The sequence below is a fragment of the Bactrocera neohumeralis genome, chromosome 6 (genome assembly GCF_024586455.1).
Source record: "Bactrocera neohumeralis isolate Rockhampton chromosome 6, APGP_CSIRO_Bneo_wtdbg2-racon-allhic-juicebox.fasta_v2, whole genome shotgun sequence".
NCBI lineage: Eukaryota > Metazoa > Arthropoda > Insecta > Diptera > Tephritidae > Bactrocera > Bactrocera neohumeralis.
In genome coordinates this window covers 18421355-18440586 of record NC_065923.1, presented here as the reverse complement: position 1 = coordinate 18440586, position 19232 = coordinate 18421355, and the positions used below count along the sequence as shown (strand labels likewise).

General features: G+C 34.4%; 2 protein-coding genes across 2 annotated transcripts; one reads left to right on the top strand and one right to left on the bottom strand.

Moving 5' to 3' along the window:
* The first annotated feature begins 2254 nt into the window (after positions 1-2254).
* On the top strand, positions 2255-12057 carry LOC126761141 (TBC1 domain family member 9). The gene is made up of 15 exons (XM_050477094.1): positions 2255-2743; positions 3140-3306; positions 5629-5887; positions 5987-6248; positions 6317-6488; positions 6553-6680; positions 6762-6910; positions 7552-7666; positions 7731-7919; positions 7979-8461; positions 8528-9127; positions 9915-10132; positions 10209-10807; positions 11059-11150; positions 11219-12057. The coding sequence occupies exons 1-15, from the start codon at positions 2700-2702 to the stop codon at positions 11507-11509; spliced, it is 3768 nt and encodes a 1255-aa protein (XP_050333051.1). The 5' UTR covers positions 2255-2699; the 3' UTR covers positions 11510-12057.
* A 2917-nt stretch (positions 12058-14974) lies between these two features.
* On the bottom strand, positions 14975-18707 carry LOC126763297 (polycomb group protein Pc). Its single transcript, XM_050480636.1, has 2 exons — positions 17965-18707; positions 14975-17411 (listed from the first exon to the last, which is right to left on the bottom strand). Exons 1-2 carry the CDS (start codon positions 18025-18027, stop codon positions 16242-16244), a joined length of 1233 nt encoding a protein of 410 aa, XP_050336593.1. The 5' UTR covers positions 18028-18707; the 3' UTR covers positions 14975-16241.
* Between the last annotated feature and the right edge of the window lie 525 nt (positions 18708-19232).

Sequence of the window (19232 nt, the reverse complement as noted above, 5' to 3'; positions counted from 1 at the left end):
ATGACAAGCTTCTGAACAAAATTCTGCAAAAAAATTTGTCTCATAAAATATTTAAGCCTTGCGGAATCGTCTTTCAAGGCGTTCGATTTATAGCGTAACGTCAATGCGAATACCACAAATGGAAGAATAAATTCATTGAAGCTTCTGCCGGAAATGTAAGTTTAAATTCTTCTTCTTCTTTACTGGCGTAGAAAGTCGTTTCTTCTTTGCTCAAGGTGGCACCAATTGGAGATTCCAAGCAAAGCCAGTTCCTTCTCCACCTGGTCCTTCCAACGGAGTCGAGATCTTCCTCTTCCTCTGCTTTCCTCGCCGGGTACTGCATCGAATACTTTCAGAGCTGAAGTGTTTTCGTCCATTCGGACGACCTGACCTAGCAAGCGTAGCCGCTGTCTTTTAAATCGCTGAACTATGTCAATGTCGTCGTATATCTCTTACAGCTCATCGTAAGTTTAAATTACGTTATAAAAAATCACGGTAATGTGCATTTCTCAAATCTTACATTGTTATAGTACAGCCGGATATATATGTATGTTATTTCCAGATACTTCAAATAATTTTCTAGGTAAAAAAGTAATCAAAACAGAATAATTTTCACGATAAAGCTCCTGACGTGTAGACTTTTTGATGTGGTAGCCTCATTTTAGAAGAGAATGTTCTGGCTGATTGGCTGATGAGAAGTGTCGAGGGACCAACGCAAAGAATACTGGAGTAATTTCTATTAGATGCTCTTAGAGGCTATGAACTGCTCTAATAATGGGTTTAATTTACCGGTAACATGTATACATATATAATCGATTTCAATCAATATCAAGAAAGGAAAGATCGTAAAATAATTCCTTTTGTTTCACACCCAATTTTGGCGCTATGCTCACTAACTGTGCATTCAAAGCTAGTCAAGGAGTGTCTGCCCTCACTTCAAATAGCATCATTCAACTTCATGTCAGACTCGTTTGGGTGCCTGATCACAGCGGGATCGTTATAAACTGCAAAGAGTTGAGCTAGAGAGAGCTTGCCCCCTCTAGCGCGCGCTTAGCAGGTGCTAACCGGCGAACTGCTTCCGTGCGACTAAAGTTCACCTTGCCGCATCCGTAGTAGCTTTTACTGCACACTGTCCAATCGGCATTCATGCGGTAAAGCTTAGACTCTTGTTGAACGCTAGTTGTTAAAGTTGTATGGAGTAGGGTGAAGTGGAAAAATCCAGGCACTTTCTTATGCATTGTCCAAACTTTCTATGACTGAGGCTCAAACATCTAGGTATTCTTACCTTCAGCAGTCCAGAAAACATAACATACCGTTATTAGCAGTCTCAACAATTTTGTGACAGGCTCAAACCTCTTAACCGATCTGTAAGGATCTTTTGATGGAGTATATAAGAGTTTTTGGGTACTACAACGGACCGGCGTCCTAAGCTTTGGACAGATCACTCATAGGATTGACATCTCAACATAAAGTCCAATAAGTTTGAGGAATGCTGCTGAGTTATAATTTTTGACCGAATAAAAATCGGGAACAAATCCAGTAAAGTAACGTAGACTCGTCTATCGTTGGAAAGGCTGTCCGATATATGGGTTACATGGATGAATGTGGAGGTCCCTATAAAATATATATGTATAGAAATAATCAGCATGACGAGTTTTGTCGATTTAGCCATGTCCGTCCGTCAGTACGTATGTCTGTCCTTCAGTTTTTGAGATATTAATCCGTAATTATGCACTCGATATTTGTCGAAACTGCCGATATCCGACCAGTGTAGCATATATCAATCATTTTGCTTGGATTATTGCCCAATACAATATCCGAATAACTTTTATTGATCGGACCGTTAAAGCTTATTGCTGTCATACAAACTGATCGATTAAAATCCGCTCCTTTTATGGAAAACTTTTAAATTTGACAAGATATCTCAGCGAACTGTGTATATATGAAATTTATTTAATGTTAATAATGATTATAAAATATATTCAAATCATCTCATGGGTTAAAAACTATTATCGATAATTTTCGATAAAAACAATCTGAAACTTAAAAAGTTTACAGCAATCAAATAGAAAATAAAAACAAATAACTTACTTCAGGCAACACTATGCCAGTACGAAATCAAAAATCAGAAAGAAAGCAAAGAAGCAAAACAGAAGCGCCAATAAATATGTACGAAAACAAATAAAAGAAAACATAAAAGGGAGAAAAACAAAAAAAATGCGGCAACAGAATAGCAAACGATTGAGTTTACGAACAACCGAACGCATTGGGCACGACATACGATGTCAGGTTTCTCGTATTGTAATCATCGTTGAAAAGTGCAGTAGGTAGCGGAAAATTATATAGATTTTTACTTGGGCAACTTGAAAACTTCAAGAAGTGCAATTTTATGTTAATTCAAACACTCTAAAAATAGATATAGAATATGAACAAATAAGTTGAAGAAGCTACATGCGATTAAAAATCAACAAATAACAAGAATATAGCCAACCGTACACGGTGGTATCAGTGCTAAATATTGTGATGGTGACCGTTTGGAGAAGAACGCAATACCTAAACACATTGTTCATTAAGTAAAGTACACTGAAGTGGAAGAACTAAAAACGTTCTACACAAAGACTTCGTAACAAGACTGGTTGAAGATTTTAAGAAAATATTTTCAACTACATAACAATAAAAATAGGCATCCACTAAGGGAGGTGTGAACAGAAAGCTTAAAAATGTGGATACACCCAAAGGAAATACTTATACCACCCGCATTTTGGTAAGTAATTAAAAGAAAAATTATGGAAAAGAGCCTCTTGTTTGTGATTCCTAGATAGCTACATTAGTTAAGATTTTTTACGCAGCACCTAAATCGCATAGCATACACAGTTTTCACAATAATTGCAAACACAAAGGCAATAAAAATGAGTGAACAGCTGGTTTTGCGTGCCACTCGGTGCTGCAAACTTACAACCGTACAGCTGTGCACTTCATGAAGCACCATTCTCCATGCGTGCTTAGGTATATATTTTATTGTTGGACGCACTTGGTGTTATCAGGAAATCATTGAACTCTGACAAAACGCATTTATCTATTATATAAATATTAATTAGTGGCACTTTATTTGTTTAATTTCATGATCATTATATTGTTTTTTTTTTTTCTCTTTTAAAAGGGTTGACGAAATGCGTTCAAAATATTTTGTGCTCCAAAAACGGCGTGGACATGGAGAATCACGTAGCTTCACCTCGCTTCTTGTCAATACATTGGACAGCGTGTGGGATACAAAGCCACCACCATATCGCATTCTTCATCAAACTCCCAAATCTGAAGTATATTATGGTAATTAAAATATATTTGAAAACAAAACCACAGCTACCGAAAATGTGATCGATTTAAAATGCTACCGTCTACTACCTGTCCACTAGCTAGACTTATTTGTTTGCTTATATGAAGATGATTCAGCTTGATAACTTTTTTTTAAAAAAAAAACGCATAAAATTTGTCTCATCGGAAATTTGAAACGTTTTTATGACATTTACTTTTTGAAGATAATTTCATTTAAATGTTGACCGCGGCTGCGTCTTAGGTGGTCCATTCGGAAAGTCCAATTTTGGGCAACTTTTTCGAGCATTTCGGCCGGAATAGCCCGAATTTCTTCGGAAATGTTGTCTTCCAAAGCTGGAATAGTTGCTGGCTTATTTCTGTATTATAGACTTGACGTAGCCCCACAAAAAATAGTCTAAAGGCGTTAAATCGCATGATCTTGGTGGCCAACTTACGGGTCCATTTCTTGAGATGAATTGTTCTCCGAAGTTTTCCCTCAAAATGGCCATAGAATCGCGAGCTGTGTGGCATGTAGCGCCATCTTGTTGAAACCACATGTCAACCAAGTTCAGTTCTTGCACGAGCTGTATTTTATACGGTTTTACACCAAGATCTTTGCGTAAAATCTTCCATGTGGTCGAATAACACAAACCCAATTGCTGCGAACGGCGACGAATCGACATTTCACGGTCTTCAGCAACACTCTCAGAAACAGACGCAATATTCTCTTCTGTACGCACTGAGTGCGAAACTTGGTCACAATCGCATTAATTGTTTGCTCACTTGGTCGATTATGTAGACCATAAATCGGACGTAAAGCGCGAAACACATTTCGAACCGAACACTGATTTTGGTAATAAAATTCAATGATTTGCAAGCGTTGCTCGTTAGTAAGTCTTTTCATGATGAAATGTCAAAGCATACTGAGCATCTTTCTCTTTGACACCATGTCTGAAATCCCACGTGATCTGTCAAATACTAATGCATGAAAATCCTAACCTCAAAAAAATCACCCGATATTTTCATTGTTTATTATTTATTTTTACTTTTAAAAATACGAAATTCAATTTTATCTCCATTTTTTATGTATACATTGCGGTTTTGATAAGTAGCTTAATATTGAAAGAAATTAAATTATCTGAGACATAAATAAATATATTTATTAATTGCAAATATCAAAATTTCGCATCTACCCAAACTTTTTATGTGAAGGGTCAATTTTTCAACAAAAGTCCAGTTCAGTTCTAAATAGCTTCAATAACAAAAACAAAAGCGAGTATATAGAATTGGTACAATACCTAAAATACCAATCCATCTACTATTGATTAATAACCACTTTTTAAAAAATGTATTTTATATTTCATTTTAGTTTATCACAAACTAAAAGTGAATATTAGCCCAGACACCACGCATATTGCAACTTAATTCTGTCGCCTACTGTACCCATAAGCAATTATGTGTAAATATAAGGCTTACAATAGCCATAAAAGCCTAACAAAAGTAACGTAGAGTAGATAGATGAAAATTGTATATCAGCAAACACCCAAAGATATTATGTTATTAATGCTTATTTTCTAATGACTCATCTAATCAATTATAACCGAGGTAGACTAGAGACTGAGGGCATTTGCAATTTATTTTCACTAACTGTACAAATGAGAATTCGCTATTGTTGCATATATTATTTTGTTTACCTTGAGTATAGCTAAACCACTTTGATAAGCACCATATGAAGTCGAAGGCATGCATATAAATACTAAAAAGTTAGATTGCAAAAGAAGTTAGAACAGTTTGGTATATTTTTATAGTTATTGTAATCTATTGGAACTATTACGATGATTTTTACCCGGAAACCCTATATAAATTATATGCATGGCGAACAAATCCGATGTCATGATGATCGCCATGTCGAACTACTCCCTCAATTTTCAAGATACTAATACATGTGGTTTCCTCTCCAAGAAACATTTAATTTGACAGAACCGCTGATATCTGTCATACAAATTGAACGATTGGAATCAAGTTATTTTTTAGAAAACTTTTTTTATTTAAGAGATGTCTTCACGAAATTTGACATGAGTTATTAGTCAAGACATACAATCTCCGAATATATTATTCAGATCGGCGCTTCATTGCATATATGTATGTAGTTGCCACACAAACTAATCAGTCAGAATCAAGTTCTTGTAGGGAAAAGTTTTTTTTTTTTTAACGAGATATCTTCAATAAATTTGGCGTTTTTTCCTATTAATTATGTATATAGTATATTTAATTATTTTTTGAAACACAGCGTAGCTAAATTATTTTATCTTAAAAATCCCCCTCCTCAACTAATAGAAATCGCCATTGGCCTAACACAAGAAGAAATCGTTAAGGATTGGGAATGGCTTGCTGAAAACCTCTTCAAGGTTCTCAATGAAATGGAGAGCGAAGAAGAGATCACAAATTTTACCATATGTAAAATACAATCGCTTAATGCGCAAAATAATCAAGATGAATCGGATGAATCGGCCAATTTCAAAGTATCCGCATCGAAATTTCAAACACTTTTCGAAATGCCAAAAGAAGAACGTTTGGTCAATACATATGCCTGCACGTAAGTCAGATCACTTTCACAAGAAAATCAGTTTTAATTAAATTGCACAAACATATGTACATACATACATATGTACGTATGCTTACAAATTACTTACAGCTATGTTAAGAATAAAATACCGAATCAAGGCAACCTATACATTTCATTAAATCACATCTGTTTCTATTCATACATGCTGGGGAGCGAAACAAAGCGCGTCATTCGTTTTGCTGAATTAGAAGACATTAAAAGACACGGACAAATCATATATTTGAAAACAGTTAATAATATGCATTATAATTTTACATTATTAAAGGATGTTAAGGAGGCATATGGTCTGATCGAGCAACTAAATAAAATGGCAATACAACAGTTGATACAAGTACAGTGCCATGTGACGTTGAAATAAATTATGTGAAAATATATTAAAGTTTATTTATGCATTTTCAGGACCCCGACAGCCCCATAGTCGATCATGATGCGTCGGTATTCCAGCGTTTCGGACGCAAAGCATCAAATAAACCAGGCCTCTTGCGTGATTTGACGGCACGTCAAAAATCTGAAGAGTACCGCAATTACTTTCGTCTGCCACAGACCGAAATTATTGATGGCCAAATAAAAGGTAAATGTGTGTTTGACATTTATATTATATCTGCAGTTATTTTATTTTTATTTTTTTATTTTAGCCAACATTTGGACACCATATGCTAAGCGTTATGTTGGTGGCAATATTTACTTGTCACGCAATTTCTTTTGTTTCCGCAGTGACGTGATTGATCTTGTTAGCCTGGTCATTCCAATGCGTAATATTAAGGTGAGTTTTTTTTTGTTAATTTTCGTAAACTTTAAACAAACTTTTTAATTTTTAATATTTATATATTTCTCTCTAACGCAGAGTGTGGAGCAGAAAAATGATGGCCCACATCGCTATGATAATCAAATTGTACTGCTTACAGCCGAGAATGTGCACTTTGTATTCGCACAAATTGTCGATCGTGAAGTGTTGGTCGAAAAAATTAGCGAACTACTATCGCAATTTCATGTGTAAGCAAGCGTTTTTACAGTTTAAGTCATTATAAATAATTTTAATATAGATTTTTAGTATTTAAATATTATACTTTGCTTTGAAGAAATGTGAAAAAAAAACAATTGTAATGAGGGTACCGATTTTTCAAAAATTTTTAATTACTAATTAATATTCAAATTTTTTATCAGAATCTTGCGTATGTTTATATTCAAAATAAAATTTTATATAACTTTTTGGATTAATATTTAAAATTTTAAAAATTAGTTTTAAAAATTGTTGTAACAAATTAAAAAATTACAGGCAGGGAAAAAAGCGATTATAAAGGAAAGATTAACATATGTATTTGTATAACAAAAACTAAAAAAAAAATATTTTTTCTTTTTCCATCTGGTATTTGCAATTTCACACTTAAAAAATTTCAATTTTTGGCATACATTTTTTTCTTCAATATGGTATTTTGGATTGATTTTTTTTTAATTCGGTATTTGGGATTAAATTTTAAAATTTTCATTAATTGAGATTCTCAGGATTACAACAAAAAAAATTTAAAAATAAGTTATTCAAAGTATAATTAAATTATTTTTAATGCATTATTAGCAACCCTGATTGTAACGCATATTTCGAAAATATACCAAATTTTAATTTTGTAATTTTGCAGGCCTATTAGTCGCGAGCGCGCCAAGTATGACATATCCTGGAGCAAACAGTCGGCGCTAATGAACTCCTTCAAGACTAATTTGAGTGCGGAAATGTTGAAGATACAAGAGCAGAAGGTAAGCAACTGCAAAACATTATTTGTCTTAACTCTTATGAGCATAACCAACTAATTGTTTTCAGCTCTCACGCTGGGAGTCACATTTCCGCGATTTTGGTCGTGGTATTTCCATGTTTCGGACTACAGACGTAATCAATTTAATTGTCGAGGGCATTCCAGATAAATTACGCCAAGAAATATGGCTGCTATTTTCCGGTGCAATACACGAGAAGGATATGAATCCGGGGCTCTATGAAGACTTGGTTGAAAAGGTATAGTTAAGGTTAAGATCCTATTCTATATATTTCTAGTAATTTTTATTTCATTCCAGGCTGCTTGCATTAAGCACTCATCCACACACGATGAAATCGATCGTGATCTCCATCGTTCGCTGCCAGAGCATGCGGCATTCCAACACGCCGACGGTATTGGCGCACTGCGTCGTGTATTACAGGCATATGCTTTACGCAATCCACAAGTTGGCTATTGCCAAGCTATGAATATTGTCTCATCGGTATTTCTGCTATTTTGTGATGAGGATAATGCTTTTTGGTTGCTCGCAAGCCTTTGTGAAAACTTACTACCCGACTACTACAAAGATAAAGTAGTAGGCGCACAGATTGATCAGAGTGTACTGAATGAACTCGTCGAGACATACCTACCCGAATTGCACAGTCATTTGGATCAGTTGGGTATTATACGCATGATCTCGCTGTCTTGGCTCTTGACGATTTTCATAAGTGTCATATCGTATGAGAGCGCATTGCATATAATCGACTGCTTCTTCTACGATGGCGCCAAAATTATATTTGTGGTATGTTATTATTTTTGTTTATCATATTGTGTAGGTATAATTTAATAATAAATTTCTCAAACGCAGATTGCGCTACAAATTTTAGAATGGAATTGTGAGAAACTACTTAAATGCAACGATGACGGTGAAGCTATGGAAGTGCTCTCCAGATATTTGGACGGTATCTACAATCCCGAATATCGCCTACCGCCACAAAGTGACAAGCAAAAGCCTGAAACACAACCCATACAGACGCTCATCCATGAGGCGTATACGAATTTCGGTGCTAAAATCTCGCAACAGAAAATCGAAGAATTGCGCAATAAACATCGACGTCTGACAATACGACAATTCGATATTGATAACGAAAATACAATTGTGAAATTTCACGCTGATAATATGTATTTCGATCGAGAAGAATTACACTTACTGCTTACGATTATACGAGAGGAAAAGTCAACGCCACGTAAAGTGTTGCAACAGAAGGCGCACTCAGCGCTGGGTGGTGAGTCGCCAATACTGTTGCCCACAACAACAGCAACAGGTCGCAGCGCTGGCTATGCGGAAAATAATTGCAGCCGCTCTGAGTCGTACAGCGTCGATTTCGATACATTCCGTGCTCTATTCCATGAGTTGACGCCTTGGCGCAATTGCGTTAGCATTGATTTGGCGGAGAAATTATTTAGGGTAACATAATTTTTTTTTATGAATTTATATATTTTTTTAGCTGTATTCACTTAGTGTTTTAATGTAGCAGGTTAAAAATACGATTTAGCCATATCCGTCAGTCTGTCTGTCTGTATATAGGCGAACTAGTTTCTCATATTTGAGTTATCGTTCTGAAATTTTGCACAAGTCATCTTCTTGGAAAGAAGCTGCTCTTTTGTCGGAAACACCAAATTCGGACAACTATGGGATATAGCTGTCATACAAACCAATCGATCAAAATCACATTCTTATATGGAAAACTTTTTTATTTGACAAATTATCTTCCCCAAAATTTTACACAAGTTATTGTCCAGGGCAGCGCCGCATTCTCCGAAGAAATTGTTCAGATCGGAACACTATAGCATAAAACTGCCATACACACTAATTGATCAAAATCAAATCTTTGTATGGAAATTTTTTTTATTTGATAAGATTTGGCATATTATTATACAAAACAACAGATCGGATCACTTTATCATATAGCCCCCATACAAATTTACTAATCCAATATTAAATTATTCTTATTCTGTTTGCTATACTTAGAAAATCGGAGGTTAAGAAGGCGATTACTCGTTGAGTTTTAGTTTTTGTCGATACAAACCTCCCAGAGTAAATTTAAAGCAATGAACATTTCAACAAGATTGAGCTTTCACGTTGAACTACATGTTGCCTTACAATTATTTAAGTTAATTACTAATTAGTAATTTATTTCATGTTGACAGGTGCATTTCATTTAAATGTATACATCTTGTTTATTTCCCGACAGCTAACTGATAAGAAAAGTACCGGTTCAATTGAATTCTCCCAAATAATAAATGCATTGGGTTTGGTATGCTCACACAAATACACCGAAAAACTGAAACTTCTTTACATACTACATTTGCCGCCATTGCTTTCCAAAGCGGAAATTGAGCAGGTCAGACGTCCAAAATCAAAAGCTAAAGAAGATGCTGAAGAAGCTATTGAAGCTGAGGACTTCTTCGGGTACATTAGAAATATATATAAAAATATTTTCCATATTAAATGATATTTCCTTTTTTTCTTCACATTATTTCTTTAGCGATGATCCATCCGAGTCAATTGAAGCACTCCCCTCACCTACTGATAATAATTTCGATGAAGACGATTATGCGCTTATCACAGCCACCAAACATTTACATAGCTTAGCCGGCCTCTCGCAGCCATCATCATCCACAGCGGGTGCCATTAACGGCGAACGCTCATCAACATTCTATGTCGATTTGCCACGTCAACATGCCACACCCATGGATGTGGCACGTTCACAAAATGGCGCAAGCGGCAGCACCTCGGATCTGATTGACAATGCATTGCAACATCAAGGGCGTTTCGAATCCACCGATACTTTTTCGGATATATCCGATTTGGGTGCCGTAAAGGTTACGCCGCCACAATTGAATGTGGAAACAATTTCGAATTTCTCACAAATTAGCGATTTAATAATGGCAACCCGAGTGGAACGTACCGACTCAACAACGGACACCAAAAGTTTGGGTAGTCTGCGATATTTGCTGGATCAACCAGATGATGGCAATGCGCCGAATAAGAATATACCGAATATGAAGAAGGCGAATTTCCAATTCTTATGGCGCTCACTGATGGAGATAATAGGGCAACAAGACGAGGATATGCGGAAGGCATGTAAGTGCACAAAAAGATATAATAACATGTCAGTAAAGTGGAGGAAAAGAAGGTGAATACTGTTTGAGTTTGAGTGCTTGCCGATACGATCCTCCAAAAGAAAATTCCTTAGCAATGAACAATCAAGCTTTGTAAAACTTTCAAGCTGGGCTACACGTTGCCGCACATTATTTATACACATATCGATACATATATATTTTATATAGATTATAGAACCTGATTTACTTATGTTTTCCTCTGCAAAATTCTAGACGAAAACCTTTTAGAACTGGGCAATAACAATATGAAGAAAGAGATAAGTCTGGACAGCTTTACTCAATTGAATTTGGGTAACGGCGATGAGGTTCGTAAGCACACTTACATAGTAAAAAAATTTAAAATTTATTTTATGCAACATTTTCTTGTCAACAGCCTGATAGTAACGGTAATCCGACGACACCCTCTGTCGAGTCGAATGCGACGACGAGACTCTTCCAAGCTTATGAAGAGGAGTTGAAACAAAATTCCAGCACTGGTGGCACAGGCAGTAGCAGCAATAGCTCAACCGATGTCGATAGCTGGGAGATATCTATAAATCAGTTTATAGCAACAGTTTTGGCAGTCACTTCGATCGTGCAATGTTTCTACATGAAAACACCGATTAAGGAGAATATAGAGCGCATGCAAAAGAATCGTCGTAAATGTGTTATCACAAATTACTAAATAGCTACAACAACAAAAAAGAGAAAAGAATAGAAAAAAATATGTTCCGGTAGCGAACAGCCATTAGATGTTTCTAATTGCTTTGCGAGTGTGCGAGCGCGAGTGATAGAGCAAGTAGCAAGAAATGAGTATTCGTAAATACAAATTATTTGATTGTTTTCCTAAAAATACGCAATTTAAATAACTGTAATAAAAAGTATTGGTATTTCTTTTCTTTTTAAATATCGAATATACATACATATATATACACAATAAAATGCATGCATTATATAGCAAATATGTATGTGTGTACATACATATATATTTACATATACACAGAATTATACAGGAATACCTATATACAAAATATACACCGTGACACATTCGGTGTTTGCGTTGTAAATGATTTTTTGCAAAGGCGTTGCCGCACACATTTACATACATGCTTCCCCAAAATAATCCGACTAAAATATAATAATTGTTAAAGAAAACTTTGTAAATTTGATTTTTTCAAAAAGATATGAAGGAAAAACGCTTTGTATACGTCGCTTTATATGGTCATCCTAAAATCGTAAAAAAAATAACTTCACATTTATAGTTAATTGTTTGTTGTTTTACCTTCAAATACAAAAACAAATTTCGTTAAAAGCTACAATGTTTTATGAAAAGTATTGCAGTCCAAGCAGTTACTTGTTCATATAAAACTTAAAAAAAAAATTGCTGTTTTTTTTCTAAAAATTTCTTTTTGCTGTTATACGTACACAACATAGCAAATTTCGGAAATCTAAAATCCTGTATAAAAAAAAACATACATACATATTCGTAAATGCATAAATATATTATTAGTTGTAAAAAATATCAATAAATACGCTGATACATACATATTAGTAAGAAACCATATTTTTATTATAAAACAAGTAAAAATTTTAACTTCATCTGCGCCGCAGCCTTCACAGATGCATTTCTTACAGCATAAGGGGCATAAAATGATCTGTAACTTGATTTTGACGAGTCAATTTAAATGGCAGTTATATGCTATAGTCGCCCGATCTGAACAATATTTTTTGCAGAGTGTGGCGTTGCTACGACAATAATCTATGCCGAATTTCGTGAAGATATCTTGTAAAATAAAAGAGTTTTACATACAAGAGCTTGCCATAGATCGATTGGTTCGTATGGCAGCATTATACTATAGTGGTCCGATATCGACGCTATCGACAAATGAGCAGCTTCTTTGTGAGAAAAGGGCGTGTGTAAATTTTCAGGTTGATATCTCAAATACTGAACTTAGTTCGCATATATCCAAACAGACGCTCATGGCTCAATCGACTCAGTTCGTCACGCTTTTAATTTATATAAGTATTTATATACTTAATAAGGTCTCCGACGTTTGGGTGTTATAAATTTTGTAGTAAGCCTAATATACCCTGTTCAATATATAAGGAATTGACGTGTTTAAGAAAACTCTGAGATGTAAAAGATATACAATTTCTTAAACAAAGTAAGAAGCTGGAGTTCGAATTCCTTATTAGTCGAAATTATACTAATTTGCACTATGTTTTGTATACCCTCTTATAACAACGATAACGCCTTTGCTACAATTAGGTTGTCTCTCACAGTTTAAGATGGAGATGGTCGCTTAATCTACCTATTGAACTCATGGCAATCATCATACTCGCTATATAGGAGTTAGAGAACGGTTGAGGCTCTCTTACAAATTTTCGGAACGAAATCATTATATGGTAAGTAAAAATTTTTAATCTATGTTTATTAAGAATAGGCAGTCGTGTCTACTTAACCGGAATGGACCCTGAATTTTATTCGGTCAAGTACTGTCATTTCGCATGGCTCAAAACTATGTGAGGAATATTTTCTGCCGCTACAACGACAGCATGAACCGATGTTGCTCATTTTTGGTACCAACTTTTATATGGTAAACAAAAAGTTTTCATATAATAATCTACAGATTTCTCTTAGAGTGCAACAACATTACCTGTGTAAAATAAACAGCTGAGCTTTTCGTCAATTTTTTGTCAAAAAATTCCATAGTCAAGGGGTACCATCTAAACATAGTACTACGTTAATTCTTTAGTTCTACATTACGAGGTCACAAAAGCTGTAGCGATTTCTTATATAGGCGCTATTGTTATTCGATATCTTACCATATATCCTCGACTGATGATTATCAACAGCACTGATAGTTCATAATCGATCTTTTTAATATTGCTAGGCATAAAGCTTTGTGAATATTTTCCAAATTTGTAGATTCATTGAACATGTCGAAAACATTCCACAACTAAAAAAGTGATGTTCTGTAAAGGCCTCCAATAATGCTGTAGCTGAAGCGGTATAAAATTATACAATTGTTTTGGTGAATGCTGCGGAATTGGCCCAGCTCATATGCCGTAAATATTGATGTTGTACCTGAAGGAAGTAATTTAAAGAAAAGCTGCCGGGTTGCCACTACGTGGTCAGTTATGTTCCGGTTACGTAAACTGTCGTGAGAACTACCCATACGTAGGCTCGGCTTTCAGGGCAACAGAAGGTCTCAAATGTCTTCACTACTCAAGTGTAAGAAATATACTTATAAAGCGATATGAAGGATTACTGCTACGATACTGAATGCTGCTATTAGACTTGACGGTTATAAATTAGAAATTTATATCCGTTCGTAGACTTAATTTAATAATAAGCTAATATTACTTTGAATTAATCCTGTCTTCCCTTCTACTCTGAATTAATTGGCATACATCATATTATAAGCAAGTCAAGTTCAACCTAACCAAACTTAACCTTTTACAGAAAATATCCGAACTTAGTAAATATCAACGTTATAGAAAAAAGTGAAACAAAAAACGAAACAATAAAAATCGCTAACTTTGGTTGCATCGAAGCTATAATACCCATACAAAAATACAAAACATATTTTACTTACAAAACCGTAATTTGGATTTTTCATTATGTACTTCAGCTATATGATATAGTGGTCTAATATCGGCGATTACGACAAACGAGCAGCTTCAAATTATTGTAATTATCATTTTGAGTTTGCATCCAATATCAAATATACATATACAAACCTGTGTGCTCACTAGAAAAAAACTCAAATTAATTGCTTCATATACTGATTATTATGTATTTACAGTTACACACTAGTGTTACTCATCTCTAAATAATATTATATAATATAGTTATATAATATATTTGTACAATCATTAACTTTAGTTTTTTAAATTAAATTTCTTGCTTTCTTGTTAACTTCTACTTAAACATAAAGTACATAAATCTTAAGCTTACAAAATATTTGAAAATAATTTATCATAAACATTCATACATATATAGTACTTATATAGTACACCGAAGCGTATGACTCGTATAGTCCGTGATTAATAGGCATTCAAGTCGAGTAAAGACAAGGCAATTGAAACTTCTATAGTGAATATTGCTTAAGGATATCAAATTTGATTTGAATTTTGATGCAGTTACTTTTATTTTAAGCATTTATTTTGGTTATATTATTTTCTTAAAAGTTGTGATGCATAAATTTGTACGCAGTTCAAAAAGAACTAACTACAAGCATTTTCTGTCTGTCTTATACAAAATTGTTGGATGATATGCAAATACTATTTGCAACCGCAGCGTAGAAATAAAACGTAATTTGTATTCGCCGCTAAGCAAAACAACAAAATTAATGCACTTTTCAAGCTCTCTGCCCGCCATAAATTTATCTGATATTAGTTGAAGTAAAAAAAGTAGACAAGCAGATGCATATGTAAATAGGCTTTTAGCTCTTAAAGGCGTGAACTCTTTAAGCATAATGCAAATATAGTCAATATATGCAAGTTTAGCTGACAAAATTACAAATTCTTCGAAAGAAAAGCCTTATTGTATTTAATGCTTCTAAATACATAGACACTGTCCAAAATAACCGCTTTACGTTTAACGATTGGACTTTCTCGTTCATTTCTTTTGAGCTTCAAGTTTTTTAAACTTTTCTTATGCTTTTTAATGCTCTCGTATTACGTTTGATTAGGTTTTATTACTGCTTGTAAGACATTGACTGTTTCATCTAAAATTATAAGTACTTTTAATTGCTGTTCTATTTCTACTTTAAGCATCTTTATATGAAAAATGCAGAATATCAAATTCTGCAAAATGTTAACAAAAACTGATACAACTATAACAACTGAGGAATGTACCTTATGTCGCCTTAACTGACATTAAATGATAAAAATAAACTATATTTTATAGTAATCCATATGCTTCACACTTCCGTAATTATAGGTCAAACTCACGCAAATATTTTTTTACGTTTCGACTTTATTTATCTGCTACTTTCTTATATGCCTCGATATTTAAGTAACTGCACTGCAATATTTCTTTCACTTTTCAATTGGTTATGGCTCATACGGTTTGGATTACAATAATAAATGTGTGCTTAAGACAATTCTGTCAAAAACTAAAACTATATTACATTATTTACAATAAAGCTTTTGATAAAATACAAAAAATAATAATGAGCGATTAATACTAACGATATAATATTAACTTATTTGTTATGTAAATAATACATACTATGAAGAAGTAGTTTTCTTAATAAATATAAATATTTGTAGGTTATTTAAACCAAACGCAGTACACAAATTCACTCTCACTCAAAGAAAAAAAAAACAAAAACTTATATAATTCAACATATTTACAATTTTTTTCCTTGTTTTGCTTTTTTTTAATTTGTCAATTTTGCGACGCACTTTTATGCAGCAGAATCCGATTCTGTTTTCATGCCACTAGACTTTAGTTCACGCTCTCTAAAGAAACCGCGTTCTGTTTTGCATTCTCTTATGGTGACAGTCTCTAAATTTACGGTAACATCTGTGATCACCACTTTATCGGAGATATTACATTTATTTGGCAACCAGAAACGTGGTGGCAATGCCTTCGGCGAAAGGGGCGCCAAAGCACTTTGTCGCTGTTGTTGTTCAGTAACATGTCCGTTACGCTTGGGTGAGGCAGGGCCATCATCGCCCGTTCCCTTGTTATGTGATGCCGTATGATTGTTATCCGTTTGACTATCTGCTTGTGATGATGAATCATCATCGTCTGCATTCGAAGCTGCTGTGGCATTATAATGCTGATGCAAAGCTGCGTTCTTTTCTGCGGGTGTTGCTTGTTCTGGTCGTGATGCTGGTGTTTCTGGTGATAACGGTTCAGTTTCAGACTTAAGCGGCGTTGATATTGATGTAGCTGCGTCTAAACTGGTACTACCGCAATGTTGTTTAGGTGGCGGTGGTCCATCCGGTGAGGTTTTTATAGTGACACCTATTTTACCGGATTCCTTTAGTACCTCAGCTTTACGTTTAGTACCCATAGAAGTGACCTCCTTACGACTTAAGGGTTGATCTTCAGAACTGGATGAATTAGAATCAGCCTCGGGAATGAAATTTAAAGCGGAATTAGAAGCAACAGCTGCTGCAACAACAGCAGCCGACACTGATGCTGACGTCGAGGTATAAGTGTGGCGCTTATTACCACTGTTAGTATCACGCTGCCCATCTGTATGTGGCGAATGCGAGCGATGATGATGGTGATGGGAGTGCTCACGTTTCTTATCTTTATCCTTTTCTTTATCATGGTGGTGGTGGTGATGATGATGATTGTTATTGGATAATGCAGCGGATGAAGTAGATGCTTGATTTATATCTACATCATCGCCAGTGAAGGTATACTCATCCTCCTCGGATTCTGGTTCAGGATCATGCGTTTTTTCCTTACGCTTTCCTCCTCGTTTTGATGGTGTATTAGACGAACGGTTACTTTGTTCGTATATTTCAATAAGCCGACGATCAAGTATATTAACCTCTGGTTCCCAAGTATTATATCGCTGATTCCAACCTTTCCATTTTACGCGGTATTCCAAAACACCCTATTGAGGAGATATTTATAAATTATTATTGTAGCAACAAATTGTTATACACAACAAACAGTTTTCTACTAATTATGTTTTTAGAAGATACGTTAGAGGTATTTGAACTTTCATATATATAGAATAATATTGAGAAATTTTTTTAAAACACTATCATTAGCAGGTGTGTGTACTTTATTGGATGTTAAAAGTAAAAGTTAAATAACAGTTTTTTAATCTAAATAAGTATATTTTATAATACAAAATTACTATTTCTGTACTTCCAATTTTCCTTTTACGTTAGTAGAGCAAATATTTTCAAGGACTAATACAACAAACTCGTACGCAGTTCGTGACAGGTGGATCCCCTAGATATTTACCTAAATTTTGAAACATGACGTTATGAAATAAAACAAAATTATAGGAAGAAACATATGACTGGCGAAGGCATTCATCATAAGACAATTGATCAGCTTATGTATATATGTACATACATTTTAATGGCAGATGTTTTCATGACGGAATACACTAATATATAGCATTAATATTTTCAGTTAACTTGATTGTTTCATACCTTTCTAACGCGTTTTTGTATTATCCGCTCCGCCGCGTAAACGCGGTCATCCGAACTTCCCATGTTGTTATCCAGTTTAACGAATTTTAATGCTTCCGCACCGTATTTTTCATAAATAGAAACACCACTTGCAAAAAAGCGCGGCAAAAATGTGTAATATCGAACAGTACAATATAAAGATTTTAGTATTCTTCTAATATATTATTAGAACTACTTTGTACACATTAACTATTCCAAAAGAACACAAGTATATAATAATGTGCTTAAGTCGTTAACAAAATAGGTAACCGAGCGAAACAAATGTGCGCAAATTGTATCTTGCAAATATTTTGCTAAAACTATCTGTTAAAACCACGAAATATCTACTGTTGTAGGAAACATTCAAGCGCCAGCGCTTGAAAACACCGAATAAATAAAAAATGCGGAACGTCCTTCAGCAAATGTATCTGCTATTTCACTCTGACCAATACATTTGGCTCGTCAATAAAGAAAAAGTACGCAAATCGCTACTCGTTCTACCCGATGCGACGACGGAATATGTATATTTTGAAAATACCTTTTATGTACAGATATAAATTGTCATATTATACTTTAAACACAGAGTTTTGTTTTATTCGACTTATTTATTGTTCACTGATATTTATTAATTAACAAGGCCGCAAAAAATGTTCATTACAACATTAAAAACCCGACACAAAAATTTCTACATGTTTTCACCACAAAAACGCGAGAATAATTGAATTCGTTATTTTGGTTCAACTCGTTACTATGCTGTTAATTGTTGTTTTCGTGAAACTCGTTTCTTAAATAATAGCGTTGCCAAGTATCCGCTTCAATATTCGCATTGCCAACAAGTTAGAAAATATTATGTTACAAATATTTTTTCTTAAAGTCAATTGTTAAAAATAAATCGTAGTAAATTGTTAAAAGTACTCTTGTTTCTATAATTTTAGACCAAACGTACACAATGATCAGTGAAGTTCAAAAGGCAATGCATTTTAATGATATAGGCTTCCCCTCATTAATTCGAAAAATTATATTAACTCCACTAATTTATAACAATTGTATTTGTATTTATGCTACTTGAATTTGCTACTGGATAAACTTTTCTCCATGTAGAATTATTACAAGCGGCAGTTGAGCGATACTATCACAAATACGTTAATCTACACTGAAATAACGGTAAATGTGGAGAGGGTGGTAGCGTAACGCACTTCGTATCCTATCGCCCTACGAGCTTTTACGCTTTTCTCTCTATTTTTCCGCAA

What these genes read in the sequence shown, in the direction of transcription:
- LOC126761141 (XM_050477094.1), top strand. Translation starts at nt 2,700, where the DNA reads ATGTGGATACACCCAAAGGAAATACTTATACCACCCGCATTTTG. An exon ending in GCGCCAAAATTATATTTGTG is followed by an intron (nt 8,462 to 8,527) that starts GTATGTTATTAT and finishes TCTCAAACGCAG; the next exon opens with ATTGCGCTACAAATTTTAGA. An exon ending in GAAGCTGAGGACTTCTTCGG is followed by an intron (nt 10,133 to 10,208) that starts GTACATTAGAAA and finishes TTATTTCTTTAG; the next exon opens with CGATGATCCATCCGAGTCAA.
- LOC126763297 (XM_050480636.1), bottom strand. Translation starts at nt 18,027, where the DNA reads ATGGGAAGTTCGGATGACCGCGTTTACGCGGCGGAGCGGATAATACAA. An exon ending in TACAAAAACGCGTTAGAAAG is followed by an intron (nt 17,412 to 17,964) that starts GTATGAAACAAT and finishes TCTCCTCAATAG; the next exon opens with GGTGTTTTGGAATACCGCGT.